The 14775-nt window shown below is 54.8% G+C and overlaps 3 protein-coding genes across 7 annotated transcripts in view; 1 reads left to right on the forward strand and 2 right to left on the reverse strand.

The window, feature by feature from the left end:
* Window positions 1–1326, reverse strand: part of ZFHX2 (zinc finger homeobox 2) — a 28907-nt gene extending 27581 nt beyond the window's left edge. Inside the window, exon 1 of the mRNA XM_037834576.1 lies at window positions 985–1326. The gene's annotated coding sequence lies outside the window, so the exon portion shown is untranslated. The remainder of the gene's footprint in view (window positions 1–984) is intronic.
* Window positions 1327–3645: 2319 nt separating this feature from the next.
* On the forward strand, window positions 3646–7942 carry THTPA (thiamine triphosphatase). 2 transcript variants are annotated; one of them, XM_037834585.1, is made up of 4 exons: window positions 3646–3990; window positions 4131–4281; window positions 4404–4952; window positions 6054–7940. In XM_037834585.1, the coding sequence occupies exons 3-4, from the start codon at window positions 4409–4411 to the stop codon at window positions 6197–6199; spliced, it is 690 nt and encodes a 229-aa protein (XP_037690513.1). In that variant the 5' UTR covers window positions 3646–3990; window positions 4131–4281; window positions 4404–4408; the 3' UTR covers window positions 6200–7940. The 2 variants fall into 2 exon arrangements, with proteins under 2 accessions (XP_037690513.1, XP_037690514.1); XM_037834586.1 differs by lacking the exon at window positions 4131–4281 and having other exon boundaries at window positions 6054–7942.
* AP1G2 (adaptor related protein complex 1 subunit gamma 2) lies at window positions 6875–14683 on the reverse strand. 4 transcript variants are annotated; one of them, XM_037834580.1, is made up of 22 exons: window positions 14626–14683; window positions 14010–14214; window positions 13492–13616; window positions 13200–13341; window positions 12983–13079; window positions 12730–12806; window positions 12516–12611; window positions 12022–12102; window positions 11602–11700; window positions 11369–11424; window positions 11154–11267; window positions 10824–10964; window positions 10684–10738; window positions 10474–10596; window positions 9716–9805; window positions 9497–9624; window positions 9146–9250; window positions 8757–8862; window positions 8538–8673; window positions 7590–7753; window positions 7266–7364; window positions 6875–7179 (listed from the first exon to the last, which is right to left on the reverse strand). In XM_037834580.1, exons 2-22 carry the CDS (start codon window positions 14211–14213, stop codon window positions 7078–7080), a joined length of 2340 nt encoding a protein of 779 aa, XP_037690508.1. In that variant the 5' UTR covers window position 14214; window positions 14626–14683; the 3' UTR covers window positions 6875–7077. The 4 variants fall into 4 exon arrangements, with proteins under 4 accessions (XP_037690508.1, XP_037690507.1, XP_037690510.1 ...); XM_037834579.1 differs by having other exon boundaries at window positions 8757–8919; XM_037834582.1 differs by lacking the exons at window positions 12730–12806; window positions 13492–13616; window positions 14010–14214; window positions 14626–14683.
* Between the last annotated feature and the right edge of the window lie 92 nt (window positions 14684–14775).

The raw sequence follows: 14775 nt of genomic DNA on the forward strand, positions 1-14775 counted from the left end.
AAAGTAGCCTGAAAAGGCCTGAAATACTTATATGCACTCTGGGGAAGAGGGCATGGAGTCCTAGACGGGTAGATCAGTCAGGCAGCCAAGAGGTGACACATAGTGACAGGGACATACAGGGAGAGGATCACTCGGATGGGAAGGGTTACACAGAGACAGTGACACACAGACCCGGAGATGGATGGGTGAAGAATGGGAAAACCAATAGGCAGGGAGAAACAGTGCTCAAAAATGATAGCGCTAACCAGAGGGTCAGGGAGAGCAGATGGAGTGTTGGGGGGCCCGGACGGACATGCTTCACCTTGAATGGGGCTGCGGCCTTCCCTCACCTACTCGCACCCTTCCAAAAAAAAATAAAATAAATAAAATAAAATAATAATAATAATAAAAAGCTCAACTTCAGGCAAAAACGAAGATTGAGTGTATCCATGTCCTCCTCACCCCCATCCCCCACCCCACGCCCCCTCTCCAGCACGCTATCCCATCTATCAGTCCGCCTTCCGCGGTTCCTTCCCATCCCGCTGCCGGCGGGGGGGCCGCCGAGACCCAGGCCCCTTCAGCCTGACAGCTCCGAGCCCCCGCACTCACCCGGCCTCCCCTTCCCTCCGGGACACCCGCTCCCCGCACAGCTCGGCGCGGTCCGTCTAGGCTTTCATTACCCTCGGCTTGTCCGGCTGGCTCCTGGTCCAGCCACGATGCCTTTCCCGTGTTTCCCTCCACCCCTGCATCTCTCTTCCCTCCATCCCCGCCCGCACGCCCTCTTCCTCCCACACCCCTGCCCCTCCTTCCTGGGCTCTCGGTCGGTCCGTCTGTCCGTGCCCCCTCCCCCAGTCCCTTCCCTTCCCTCTCAGTCCCCTCCAGCGGTAGTCTCGAGCGCCTCCTCTCCCCTGCGTTTTGAGCTTCCAAAGAGCAAAGAAGGAAAGAAGAGAGAGGGAGAGGAGAAAAAAAAACCAACCCAGTAGCATCGGAAATCGATGCACTTACACCTCAGCTGGAAGCAGGGACGGGAGTCGAACCGCGGCCGCCGAGCAGCGCGAGGCAGGGAGGGGAGGGGGCGGCTCTTGGAAGGGACTTCTCCGATGTGTTGATTCCTTTTTTTTTCCCCTCCTCCTCCCTCCCTCCAGCGCTCGCTCCGGGGCGTCGGGGACGGAGATGGAAAAAATAAATAAATAAATTCACGGCGGTGAGGGAAGTGAAGGAAAATAATCAATGCTATTTGGCTGCGGCTGAAGTGTTTTCCCGGCTTCGTGAGGGGGTTTCCATTGATTCACCCTGAGCACTCGCTCGCTCCCTGCCTCCTCCTCCTCCTCCTTGCCCTCCTCCTCCTCCTCCTCTACCTCCTCCACCTCCTCGCCCTCACTCCTCCGCCTCATTCACTGGCTGGAGCAGAGGCGTCCCACACAATGGAATAATCAATACCCAGGCGCCCGGGGCGGCCCCACTGAGCAGGTGCAGCGGCCCGCCTGCCGCGGCGCATGCTGGGAGATGTAGTCCGTCAGCCCCCGCCCGCCGGCCCGTGGTGTCTGCGGGACCCCAGAGGAGCCGCGACGAGCGACCGCCTCGCAGGACCCGGGGCGGGGAGGGGAGGCCACCTGGCTGGCGTGCCCGACCACCCAAACCAGTGCCCGTAAGGAGGGCAGGATCCTTTAAAGTCTTTCCCGTCTTCTTTTTCTCTTGTCTACAGAAACCATCCCTATGTTTTGCTGTGGTTTTAAATCAGCACTAGAACAAACCCTGGCTTCTACTACCTTCCCAGAGCCACCCGAGGCCTAGCTCTCCTTTTTTCCTACCCTTCTTCCTACTGTATTATGCCCTCTTCCTTCTGATTGGGGACTAAACCTCCTCCACAGCAATTAGCAATTACTCTGAAGTCTCCTGGGAGCTCCTGTCTCCTCCACGTGGTCATACAGTCCCCAGAGCAGGGGAGGATCCTGGCTCCTTGTCCTCATCTCCTGTTTACCACCTCATATGCTCTGCCATATTCTAATAACAATAATTGTTAAGATTTTGTTGAGTGGACAGGCAGAGTTCCAAGTACTTTTACATACATTAACTTACTTAATCTTTACAACCCTATGAGGTAGGTATCATTAGTCCCATTTTACAGTTGAGAAAACCAAGGCACACACAAGTTAACTGGCCCAAGGTCACAAGAGCCAGTAAGTGACAGTGCCATGATTTAAATCTTGCTGTTCTGGCTCCAGGACCCACAGTAGCTGCTTCTAAGAAAGGGAGGAGGGAGGAAGACCCTGAAGTTCAGAGGAAAAAAGGAAGGAGAAAGAAACACACCCTGTTTCTACTACGTACCAGATAGTCTGTCATGAGTCCTCGCAAATAATTCTGTGAGGCAGTCCACGTTTTACCAATGGGAAACAGGTTTAAAGGGATGGAGTAGTTTGCCCATGACCAAACATCTGGAAAATGGAGCCGGGAGTCAACCCCAGGTCCCAAGTCTGTGGTCTTTCCACTCTATTAAGCTGCTGTCTGTACCCCACTGGATTGGCCCTTATAACTCAGGGAAGATGTTAGGCCTTCTTCCCAGGGCAACAAAACTGAAAAGCAAAGTATGGAAGAAAAAATCAGGCCAGTGAGAGAGGAGCTAGGGGAAGGGGGCCTATCCTTCACTACCCAGTGGTACTTGTCATAGAGTGAGATGAGGGATGCATCCAAAACATCCCAAGTTCAAGATACCATGACTGTAAACCAGTGTCCTCCCCACAGTGCTTCCCACTGGTCACATGTTTCCAGAAACATACTGAAGAGGGCAGGTCTTGAGAACATGGTACTTCTCACCCATGATAGGGGGGACACCAGGGATTTACAAGAGCCCCTGTTCCTGAGCAAGCTACCTCGCCTGGGGGTCAGCTACTACAGTTAAGGTCTCCAGGCAACCATATTCCCCAGATGGAGAAAGGAGAAGATGCCTTCTCTATTTTTTTTCTCCCAAAGCTGTCATAGGGCCTCCTCCACATCGTAACTGTATTGTAAAGAACATGTATTTCTCTCACTCCTGACAGACTGCTCAGGGACCGCTGGAACCTCAGTGACAAACTTCTCAGTCTGTCACTAAAGGATTTATCCAACCTGCCCCTCAGCTGAATTTCTAGCCTCATCTCTCTACTGACCAGGTACTCTCCAGCTTCTGGACCTTTGCTCATTGCTGTTCCTTTTTCCATCGGAGTCTCCAAATGTTGAAATCCCATCATGTCTTTAATTCATCCAAAAATAACACTCCTCTGTTGACAGAAAGCCTCTCCGCCTCTCCCTCCTTTCCCAATCCAGGAGGTGCTAAATCCCCTATAAAACCACAGAGTAGTCAAATTGGTCTGAGTTAGCCCCCCCCCCTTTTTTTTTTACCCTTTCTAGTCCATTGCCACTAGTCTGCACTTAGTGGGTCGCTATTAATAGTCAAATATCTCCCGGACAGCGTCTGAGTGAGTGGCTGTTAATCCAGGCCCATCTGCCTAGGGAATGAAGGGACTGGGACCTCAGCTCCTTCTACCCCATTCTCCCCATCCTCTGTAGCCCAGCCTCGGCTTTAGGTAGGGCCCTGCGGGAACTAATTGCAGCTTTCCTGTCACCATAGCGACGGGTGGGGAGCGAAGGCAAAGTCTCCCTTTCGAACTACATCTCCCATCATGCACCCGGAACCCTAGGGCGCCCGGGCTCAGCCTGAGGCCTGCGTCCCGGATGGACCCCCGGGAGTCAGGAGGGCTCGGGGATGAGCAGAGCGCAGAAGTGACTTCGTTCCCCTACCCACCGCAAGGGTCTCGGTCTCCCATAATCTAGCAGGCCTCTTGGGCTCCGGCCTGCCAGCGGCGCCGCCACATCGGGCCTAAAATGGCCGCTCGTGCTGGGACCCGCCGGGTGCGTGAAGAGTCGGCCGAAGTCCGGAACCAGGGACTGCTCCCGGCATGCTTCGCGTGGCGTGGCGTGGGCTCCCTTCCCCCATCTCCGGGTCCCGCGAGAGGGAGGCCCCCGGGCTTTGAGGTGAGACCAGAGGCTCCGCTGGCGGGTATCGTGGAGGGGAAGGGCAGGGTCGTCCCGGGCAGTGAGCCACCGGCTCCTTGGGGTAGCAAGGTGTAGAGGGGTGGCGTTGAAAGGACAACGCTCTACTGTCCACTTTCTAGAGAGCCCTTTGGGGTGAGGACAGCAAAAGGAGTGGAAGGGATTTAGTTGAAGACCTGTCGTTACTATCGAGCCTTAAAACACCAGAGTGGAACATCCATCCCTGAGGCAGGGGTATAGAGTGTAGCCTCAGCAGAGAACTCTGAGACACAGGTGGGTACCTCCTAAGTTCTTCCAGGGTCCGGGTCCATGCTGAGCTGTCACCTCACAGAGCTGAGCACCAGGCTTTGCACCCTTGGGAGCTCAGCAAATGTTTGCTGATTGACTTATTGCAGGTAGCATGGCCCACGGCTTGATTGAGGTAGAGCGAAAGTTTATCCCAGGGCCTGGCACAGAGGAGCGGCTGCGGGAGTTGGGGGGCACCCTGGAGCACCGAGTCACCTTCCAAGACAGCTACTATGACACCCCTAAGCTGAGCCTCATGAGGGCTGACTACTGGCTGCGACAGCGAGAAGGTAGCGGATGGGAGCTCAAATGTCCCGGGACAGCTGGTGTCTCAGGACCCCACACTGAGTACAAGGAACTCACAGTTGAATGTGCAATTGTGGCCCAGCTCTGTGAGGTGCTGGACACTGAGGTCCTGGGAACTGGAGGTGTAGCTGCTGTGCTGGGCCCACTGGGGCTGCAGGAAGTAGCTAGTTTTGTGACTAAGCGGAGTGCCTGGAAGCTGGTGCTGTTGGGGGCTGAGGAAGAGCTGCCGCTCAGGGTGGACCTGGACACAGCTGACTTTGGCTATGCTGTGGGTGAGGTGGAGGCCCTGGTACATGAAGAGGCTGAAGTGCCAACTGCCCTGGAGAAGATCCACAGCCTCAGCAGCCTGCTTGGTGAGGGAGACAGCCCCCCTTCCCCCCACCATGGTGTCCCCGTTGCCCATTTTCCTCTTCTGGATACACCCACTAGACCATATAATGGGGGAGGATCTCTGGGTTATTTCCATTTTACCATGTTCTAGAGAATTCAGTTTGCTTAGGGTTGACTATCAAATCTGGATTTCTCTTGTTGCCCAATCTGGATTTAATCCTTCCATGTATCTCTAACCTTTATCCCATTTTGCTTCATTTACTTCTCCATCTCATATCTCTAGACACTCCAGGTGTCCTTCCGCTTCATTTTTCAGGTCTGTGTCTATTCCTGCTTCAATCCTTCCTTATCCCCAAACCCCATCCTCTTGTTTTTTACAACTACCTAGAGCTTCATTTAATTTGTCCTGAGTAAAAGGTAAGAATGTTGTATTTAATGTGACAATGGTGTAAGCTTTGGCCATTTTTTTTGCTCCCAGTCTTCACTCCCTTATAGACAGTTCATCCACACAAGTATGAGGTGGTGTATCCTGTGAGACTTCACAGCTCTGGAATGTTCTTGCCTCCTCAGCAAGCGTACACTGAGTTCCCTGCCATATGCCCAGCATATTGCCAGGCACCGATGACAGACACTGGCAATGGGCAGCTCCACACCAGCTGGAGGCCACAATTCTATGTGGATCCCTCCCATGGCTATTGCTGCTTTTCTTGCCTTCTTTCTACATCCCTTGGTTTCTCTGTGTGTGTGCATCTTTGCATGTGCTCCATTACCACCAAGGACTTTAATCTTGATGGGGGGAGAGAAGGGGACAGGAGCAATAACAGAGTCAATATTGAGGCACCCTGTCTTCGTGGAACCCTGGGTGCCTCTTCACCATTTCTCCTTGCTGGAGGAGAGGCTCATGCTCGGCTTCCCAGCCTCACTCCTGCCTGTAGTGGTTCTTTTAGCCCCCAATTCAACAGGCCAGTAATGGAGTGGGCTGGTAAAGGTAGTTGGGTGGTACTCAGAATCCCAGTGCTGCCTTGCAAAGAACTTTGGGGTCCTGGCTGGCAGGCAAGGAACAGAGGCAAAATGTTCATGGCTGTCTGGTTTTGGTTTGCCCCTTACTGTCCTTTTGCCTATAGGTGTGTCAGAGCAGGAGAAGGCACCAGCCAAGCTGATCGTGTACCTACAGCACTTCCGGCCCCAAGATTATCAGCACCTGCTAGAAGTGAACAGCTCCAAAGAAAGGCCACAGGGAACTCAACATTCTGACTGTAGCCTGGGCTAGGGGTGACATTTGCTAGAGGTAGAAGAGAGCTCTGGGCCTAACAGTTTCATTCCTGGGCTCTCTGTGCCTCTTACCCTGGCTTCTTTTCTGACAGTGACTCCTTTCTTCAGCTCTGCCTGTTCCCTCACCTACACTTCCTCAAGCCCTCCGTGGCTGCCTTCTCTCCCTCATCCGTCAGATGCAATCTCTGGGCCGCCCCTCTCCCCTGGCCACTAAGCAGCCTCCATTGATTTCCGCTCGTGTTTATAGGATTTCCACTTAGCCGTGATCAGTAGTTAAGCACAGGAAAATCCCTTGCCACCCCCCCTTCTTTGGTCGATGCCATTGATTCTGCCAGCGGCTCCTAACCCGCCTTACAGCTGAGTTAGAGATGAGGGGAGGCAGCAGGGATTTCCCTGCCCTGGGGTGTGGGGAATAGCAGCTGATTCGGGAGATGGGTGGAAACTCCTGTTAAAAACCTAGACATTCTGGTTTGTTTTTGCAGCTGTGCCTCACTCTGTCCACAGAAGGTAGTGTGTGTCCTGAGGAAGTTTAGGGGTAAATTTGTTCCCAAGGCTAGAGAAGGGGAGAAAGAAAACCCTCCTTTTTGAAATGGGAAAATACATACTTCCTGTGTAAAAATGTATCTTCCCTTGCTGTTATCTGTATATACTTTCTACCTCAAATATACCCAAATATGCTTCCCCCGCTCAGGTTTTATTGGGCTTTCATCATTTGTGGGAGAGGGTGGGAAACCCCCACTGTTTTTACAGTGGGACGCAAGGGCCAGAGCGCCACCTGCTGGTAGCCCTCAGGTGTAGGCTCCAAACTGCCAGGGCCCCTGGGCTCGGGGCACAGAGGGCTTGAGGCTATGAGTGGAGGCTGAGCCCCTGAACCCATTACTGCCATGTCTCCACAGGCAAGTTGTTCACCTCAAAGATCTCCTGTACTGACTGGCCAAAGTGGCTGTAGGTGAGGCGCAGCTTTAACCGCAAGGGGGCCTAGGAATAGGAGAGCAGATAAAAGGATTAGCACCAGTGCCTTCTCCCTCCCCTGGATCTTATCCATGGGGGCTCCCAGAGCTCACCTTGTTGGGATTGAGGATTCTGAGGAGCTGGGTGATGGGAAGGCCACCCCGAGCTGGAACTGTGTCCCCACTGGGGGCCTGCAGCTGTAGTTGGAAATTCTGAACACAGGAGGTTTGGGCGGAGCACAGTGAGGCAGCTGACTGGGCTCAGACAACCCCTCCACACCCAACGGTTCCAGACCCTTTTCCCATAACTCCCCAAGTGCTTGTCCCTGCACACCACTCTTCCCATCTCCTCCTCCTCTCTTCTGCCCACCTCCTCTATTTAGTGGCTTCTTCTCCGGGAGTACCCAGGCCACCTCTGAACTCTGCTTTTATACAAACCTTGGGCACAGCGGCCTGGCAGATGAAGTGGGTGACATCATCCCCTGAGGAGTTGGTGGCGGTGGCAGTGATTAAAAGCAAAGTAGGGGTTCCAGGAGGTCGAACAAAAGAGAGATTCAGCTGTAGTCCCTCGCGCTCAAACACCTTGAGATTTGGGATGGGAGCTAGAGTAGGGAGAGACTTGGCAGCTCAGTGTTCCGGCTGCAGACGACAAGTTCATTCATTCAACAAAAATCAGTTCAGATTGTATACTCTGGATGGCTTATATGGTGTATGAATATATCTCAATAAAACTGCTAAAGAAAAAAAATCAGTTGAGCACCTATTAGGTGACAAATTGGAAATGAGGTCCCTGTCCTACTGGAGCCTTCAGTCTGGGGGGTGAGGAGGCAGGGAGACAATGAACAAGAAAACAAGCAAGATAACCCAGACTGTATCCAGTGCTATGAAGGAAATAAATTATGCCAGAAGAACTGGAAAGAACTAACTTAGATGGTGGTGGTAGTAGAAGGCATTTGACATTTTAGCTGAAGCTTAAAGAATAAGAATGGTGATGTGTAGGGAGAGACCAGTCCATATAAAATGGACATGAAATGCCAAGGGCTTGAGGTGAGAGGGTTTGAGTTGCTGAGAGGGGCCAGTGGAGAGTGGGCAGGACAGGGGTGTGAGGTGAGGCTGGGGAGGAAGCAGGGCCCTGTAGGCCAAGATAAGGAGTTTGGAACAAACAGAAGACCTTGAAGGGTGCCCAGGAGGAGACTTGCATGGTCTACTGCGTCTTTTACCTACTGAGATGGGGATGGGATGGGGGCAAATAGTTGGGAAGAGGATGCATGAACCTTAGCCCTTGGCTAAGCAGCAGTAGCACATTTCCACCCTGCCTTCTCTAAGGTCCTGCCTTCTCTAAGGTCCAGCCTTCTCAGATATCTCCTTCCCTTTGCTGAGGCTTACCTAGGGCTGGAGGAGTGCAGGGAAGGTCGAGGAGGTGAACGAAGGTACCTCCTGGGGAGGGCTGCAGAGGGGGAGGATGCTGGGCATCCCCTGAGGCACCATCCAGGAGATCTAACAGATCCAAGAGCTTCGAGGCCTGAGGGGAAAGGGCGGAACAGTCAGGGCTAGGTACGGAAGCAGCCCAAGTCCGCCTTACCCCAGAGCTTCCAGCCTCCTCACCTGGGGCTCTGTGCATACAGGGGCTGCTGCTTTGCTTTCTTTTGCCTCCTCATCAATCTGAGGGCCACTTTGTTCCATAAGAGGCATCTTTTCAAGGATAGCAGCCCTGAGTGGATGGAAGGCAGTGCTGTCTCCTTGGAATACCCTCTTTGTGGATCCTGGGCTTTTCAAAAGAGACATCTAGGTGGAGGAGTAAGAACATGGAGAGACCTGGGCACATGGCGGGTCGGAAAGGCCCCCCTGGTTTCCTAAGCGGGGGCACTTGCTGGTTTTCAGATGAGCAAGGGGGAATGGAAGCCAGCTTAGCTTCAGTGGACACAGGTGAGGATGAGAAACTTGTACCCAGAAGGGGGTCTGGTTCCCACACTGTGGCGGAGTGCCAAACGCACCTCATGTGGTCATACTTCCGGAAAAGGGTGTTGTACTCCACAGCCCGCTGCTGCAGCTCCACATCTAGACAGCTTCCATAGATGGACACCACCTGGCGGATGCGGCTGGCCGCATGTGAGAGTGGGATGGGAGTCTGCCCTGCCCTTCAGCTCCAGGAAAGAGCAGAGCTAGGACAGGCCCCACAGAGCAGGAAGATACCCAAGATACTTGGCTCAGAAACAAGAACCTAAGGACTGAGAGGATGGGTGTGCCTGAGAGCAGCTCAGAAACTGGTGGGCACAGGGAAGGGACATCTCTCACTGGGGGCTCTAAGCAGAAGGTCTCTGGGAGGGACTGGAACCTCTTCTTACTTGTTGTCCCCACGGAACTGGGTGCTAAGCTTCATGAGCGCTGTGAGGGCATAGCCTCTAGTGGCTGGCAGGGACATATGGGATTGCAGCACCTTTTCCAGCAGTGCCAACACCTCCTCTTCCTCCACCTTCAGGGGTGGACACAGGCAGTGACCCCAAGGGCCAGCCCTACCTCCCCTGAAGAGATCTTCCCCAGTATATCCCTAATGCAGGCCTCACTTGAAGGGGCTCAGTTTCCTCACAGCTCCCCTCCAGCAGGAGGTCCCCGTACTCCCCGATGCACCAGGCGGCCACTTGCACCAGTGGTTGCTACATGGGATAAGAAACACGACTGGGTCAGTGTCTGGGTACCCTCCCCACCTCCAGACCCTGCAACATCCCTTTAAGCAGTGTAGAGATGGTGGGAATTGGAGGAGTGGGGAAAGGGAAGGTCTTTGCTTTAGGAAACGGCCAGTGCTGTTACCAGGCTCTCTCCCAGCACTTGGGCTCCCACTGCCCTCTGGTGGCCAAGTGCCAGAACTACAAGGCTTAGCCACGCAAGGTGCAAGCTGGTTCCTCAGGTACCCTCCCTTGAGGAAGGAGTGGATGGCTTCTGTCACCCTAATTAATTAATAAGGAAAAGGGTGCTATAGATGATTGCTGGCTTCTGTTAACTCATTCAGAATTCGAGGTAATAATTCATAAAACCTGATATATACAGAGAGAACTTTTATCTATCTCATTCAACCTTCACAACAGCTCTGGGAAGTAGACAGGGTAGATAGCTGAGTACACTGAACATAAAGTTAAATGAGTTATCTGTGGTTATGTGGCCAGTGGGTACTAGAGCCAGCATGGAAGCCCGGGTGTTCTAACCAAAAACAAGGCTCTGTCCTAGAGTATTTCCTCGAGGGAAAATAGTTAGGGATCAGGTGTAGAGAGTAGGTAGTCCAGGAAGGGCAGAGTCAGGGGAGTGGCTGGGCAGGTGAGAACAGTACCTGGGAGATGTCTTCTGCCAGGGCACTGTAGAGGCAGTGCACGGAGTAGGCGTGTAGCTCCTGGGCCCCTCCAATCAGTTGGGTCAAGCTAGCTACTGCATCATCCCGCACGTGGGTACCTGCCTGGGTTGGGGGGTGCATGTGGCCAAGTCAGTGTGGTGAAGCTTGCCCACTCCTACCCAGCTCTCTCAAAAACAGCCCCCACCTCACCGTTGTCAGCACGTGCAGAATGGTGTCTATGTGCCACCGCTTGGTTGGGGCAAACCTGGGGGGACATATGGCTCTTCAGTCCTGGCACTGACCCTCCCCAGATTCCACTCCCTCTGCCTCCCGGGCACCTGTCATCTCACCTCTCTGCAGCCAGCAGGATGCCTGAGGCACAATCAGCCCGTAGCTCCAGGGGACAGGACTCCAAAAAGCTCTGCAGCTCCTGTATCATGGCTCGCACATTGGAGCCATTCACCAGAGCCAGGCTCAATTCCAGGGCCCGCCTGGCAGGAGAAATACAGGGCAGCCCAGGTTACCCCACTTCATAGCCTCGGGCTCTCCTCTTCCCCAGACACCTGTCCCTGTAGCCACCTCGCTCCAGCTGCTCTAAGATGGCTTCAGTCGTGGCCACCTGATGCTGAGCCCTCTGACGCTGGGCCCTCTGTTCTGTCCCCTCATCTAGCCCTGCTCACCGGCTAAGGGAGGCATCAGGTTCCCGCAGACATTCCAGCACAGTGGCCCGGTGCCTCTGCACAGCGCTGTGATCAGACTGCACCAGCCGCAGCAGCGATGTCAGGGCCACATACCTGGTCAGGGGTAAGAGGCAGGTATATTGGAAGACTCCAGAAGGAGGGCAGAAGTCAGGGACTCAGTGATACAGACACAGCCAGCCACCAGGAACTGTTACCTAATGTTCTTGTCATTGTTGAGTAGGAAGCGGCCAAGAATGTTGACAGCTAAAACCTATGGGAGGCAGGGGTTGGGGACAGTCAAGGAAGGAGATACTCGCTTATCCAGGAGTAGGGACCACATGAGCTACAATGATGGGATGAGGAGGGGCAGAAACCAGAGCACAGGCCCTGTCTGCCTGGCTGGGGGTGGTGAGTGGGGCCACGGTGGGAGGGGCAGATGGACGGATACCCGGAGGCCTGCTGCAGAATGAATGTCCATAATGGTGAGCACTGTCTCCAACAGGACCGCACTGCCCGCATTTCGGCTGGTGTCTGTGTTAGTGGCCACCTGAGTTGATGGAGAGAGGAGACGCATCTACACAAGGCTCTGCCCTCCTTGGGTCTCTGAAAGGTCCCTGCCATGTCCTCTGTCCATCCCGCAACCATCCAACAAGGTTCCCTGAGTCCCCACTGTGTGCCAGGGCCAGAATGACCTCTGGAGTTGCAGAAAGAGTGAGACACACTGTGTCCCTGCCCTCAGGGAGTTCACAGTCCAGAGGAAAACAGAGACACAATAGTGCAACAGGGCAAGTGGTCATGGGAGGGTCATTCAGGCTGGTGGGATCACAGGACTGCACACCTAACCAATGCCCCCTCCCCAACACCCCACCTGGGCCAGCAAGTCATTCATGGTCTCACTGCTCTCGTCATGGTTCCGGCCCAGAATCCGAAGCAGATGAAGTATCTGGACCTGAGTTTGGGTTAAAGGTTGAAAAGTGGAGAGGTTCATAGGGTCAGGAGTTGTGGGACTGAGGAGAAAAATCCAGTGTCAAGAAGAGCATTGTGAGGGGCCAGGCTGGTTTCCTCTCACTTCCCTGCCCCTCTCTCTCACCTCCACAGGTCCACTGGGTCCTGGGAGGGGATCAGAGGTGGGAGAGGTCCAGGAGTTTGGGACAGGCTTTATTTACTGTTTCCAAATGAATTTTTTGACCTTCGGCTCCCAATCCCTGTTATCCTGGGATGACCTGGACAATCCTGGGCCTGGCATCCTGCTGCCCAAGACACTGACTGAGCCAAAGTGTTCTCTGGGAGGTGGCTACTGGCTGTGGTCTCACTCCTAAGTTCTCAGTGTTCCAGGGCTACAGCAGAGAAGGGTCAGCCCACCTGCAGGAAGGGGTCGCTGACTCCAGATATGCTGTGTTCTGTGGAGTATCCCAACGTCACAAGAGTCCGGAGGATCTGCACCAGCTGGGGTACCACCTGACGGAAGGGCAGAGCCTTGTCTGGGCATTCTTCTTCATCCTCTCAACCTTTGGCCCCATCCCTCCCTCACTGCCCCTCTTTTCCTGACCCAGGGCCTGCCCCTTCACCAGCCCACCTTTTGAAAATGACTGAGGGCTCCAGGGCTTCTCTTGCAGAGCTCCATGATCAGGGTGATGGTGCCCAGCAGGATGCCTGGGGTCAGGGCGGGGGAAGTGAATGGTGGGCTATGGCAGGGACAAGGGAGAGTCTCCTGCATGTGTGTGTGCATGCTACCCTTCTCCTAGGAGCTGGTGTTCCCTTCCCCAATTTTCACCTCTTCAGCCCCTAGCCAGTGTTGGGGCAGGGGATGGAGAGCCCTGTGGCCTTACCATGGTGGCGCTCATGAAGCAGTTGGGTACAGGGTGGGAGGAAGATGTTGGAGAGCTCAGGAACCTTCCGGATCATGTGCACTGCAGTCAGAACAGCCTGCAGAGGTCATGGAGCTCAGCAGGGCAGGGGTCCTCCAGGATGGACTCCTACCTCTACCTCATGGCAACTGGGAGGCAGTTTCTGAAGGGCCAAGTGCCTAGGGTCCTGCTGCCTCACCTTCTTGCGCACGTAGGGGCTAGGTTGCAAGAGCAGTTTCTCCACCTCCGTGGCCAGGTCCCGGCACATTTCAGCAGAGCCCATGGTGCTCAGAGTGCACAAGGCCAGGCCCTGTACTGGTTGAATCCCCTGGCTCAGGTCACTGCAGGTTTGGGAAGAAGTTCATTGGAGCCTTTGAGGAAACCAATCCTTCCAATACCTACACCAGGCAGCCCCCTGGGATTTCCCAGTTCCCCACACTCCCATCTCCCTGATTTCAAGTACTTCCCAGAACCACCCCCAGCTCTCTCACTTCTTGATGCTGTTGGTAATGAGCAGGTGGGCATCCTGCCTCTCATCTAGTAGCAGCATTGCCCCAAGGTAGCCCACCCTCTTGTCTGTGAATCTCGGGGAGGCGATCAGTTTCAGGCACTCCATCTATAGGGAAGGGAGCAGACCAGGAAGGGGCAGGGGTGAAACCAGAACATCCCTGTTCCATCTTCCTAACTCGTGGGACGCCATATCCCATCACCCTCCCTTCAACAAGAGGCTTAGGAGATTCAGGAGTTAGGGGATAGTTTCAAGGAACTAAAAGTTGTGAAGAATGGGAGAGGAGGACGTGCCCTGAATGCAGCTGGCCAGAGAAAGAAGGGTTCGGGCCAGCCCACCCCAATGGGGGCTGTGATGGGGAAGGTTTGCAGTGCACGCTGGGAGGGCTCAGAAATTATGTGCAGAATGAAAAAACCAGAGGTAGATAGGTGAGGGGGCCTGAGACCCTGCCCCACTAGCCTTCCTCATCACACTCAGGAGGGAGGTGACCCTGCCCAGTACCTGTCCAAAGTGGGCAGGGTAGCCCAGCATGTGGACGTAAAGCAGTTTGGCCAGCTGGCGGTGCCTGTGCAGAGGGTCCCCATCGCGGAAGGAGGCCCGGATGTGGGCACACTCTTTCTGGATCACCTCCCGCTCCCGGGCCTGGGTCTTAGCCCCGCGAATCTCCTCGATTAGATCCTGAAGCTTCAGCGAAGATATCGCCATCCTGGGGGCAGACCCCGGGAAGGGAGAGGGCTTTAACACCCTCTGGCCGAGCGTGCCTGGTCTTTCCGACAGGCTCGCCCTGGGCCAAGATTCTGAAGGCCTGGGTCTCACAGCCTCCTTACCCACGCTCAGCCTTCTCGACTTAAGAATTCAGATTCCGCCCTCTTCCGACCGCCCAAGGGGATCCCCACCACGCATGCGTCCCCAGGGCTTGTTCCTACTGCGCATGAGACAAAGCCCCGCCTATTCCTCACCCCCCCCACCCCCCACCTGTTTTCTCGTCCGCCCCCTCAGCCCTTCCTTTTCTTCCAGGACTCTGCGCTTTTTCTCCTGCGGGATCCCAACGCCCATTCCCATCTCAGGCGGCCTCAGCTTCCCCAATCTAGGACGCCGGCTCCACTGCCAACCTCACCTTCCTCGCGACCTAACTGGGCTGGCTTCTCACCCATTCAGCGCTTCCTGGTCAGGGGCCGGCCTGGGGGCGGTGCTTCGTTTGGCTCCGTCCTCGCCCCGCCCCCACCACAGGACCCCGCCCCTCCTGTCCGCCCAGAGAGCCTTCTTG

The sequence above is a fragment of the Choloepus didactylus genome, chromosome 4 (assembly GCF_015220235.1).
Source record: "Choloepus didactylus isolate mChoDid1 chromosome 4, mChoDid1.pri, whole genome shotgun sequence".
Classification (NCBI taxonomy): Eukaryota; Metazoa; Chordata; class Mammalia; order Pilosa; family Megalonychidae; genus Choloepus; species Choloepus didactylus.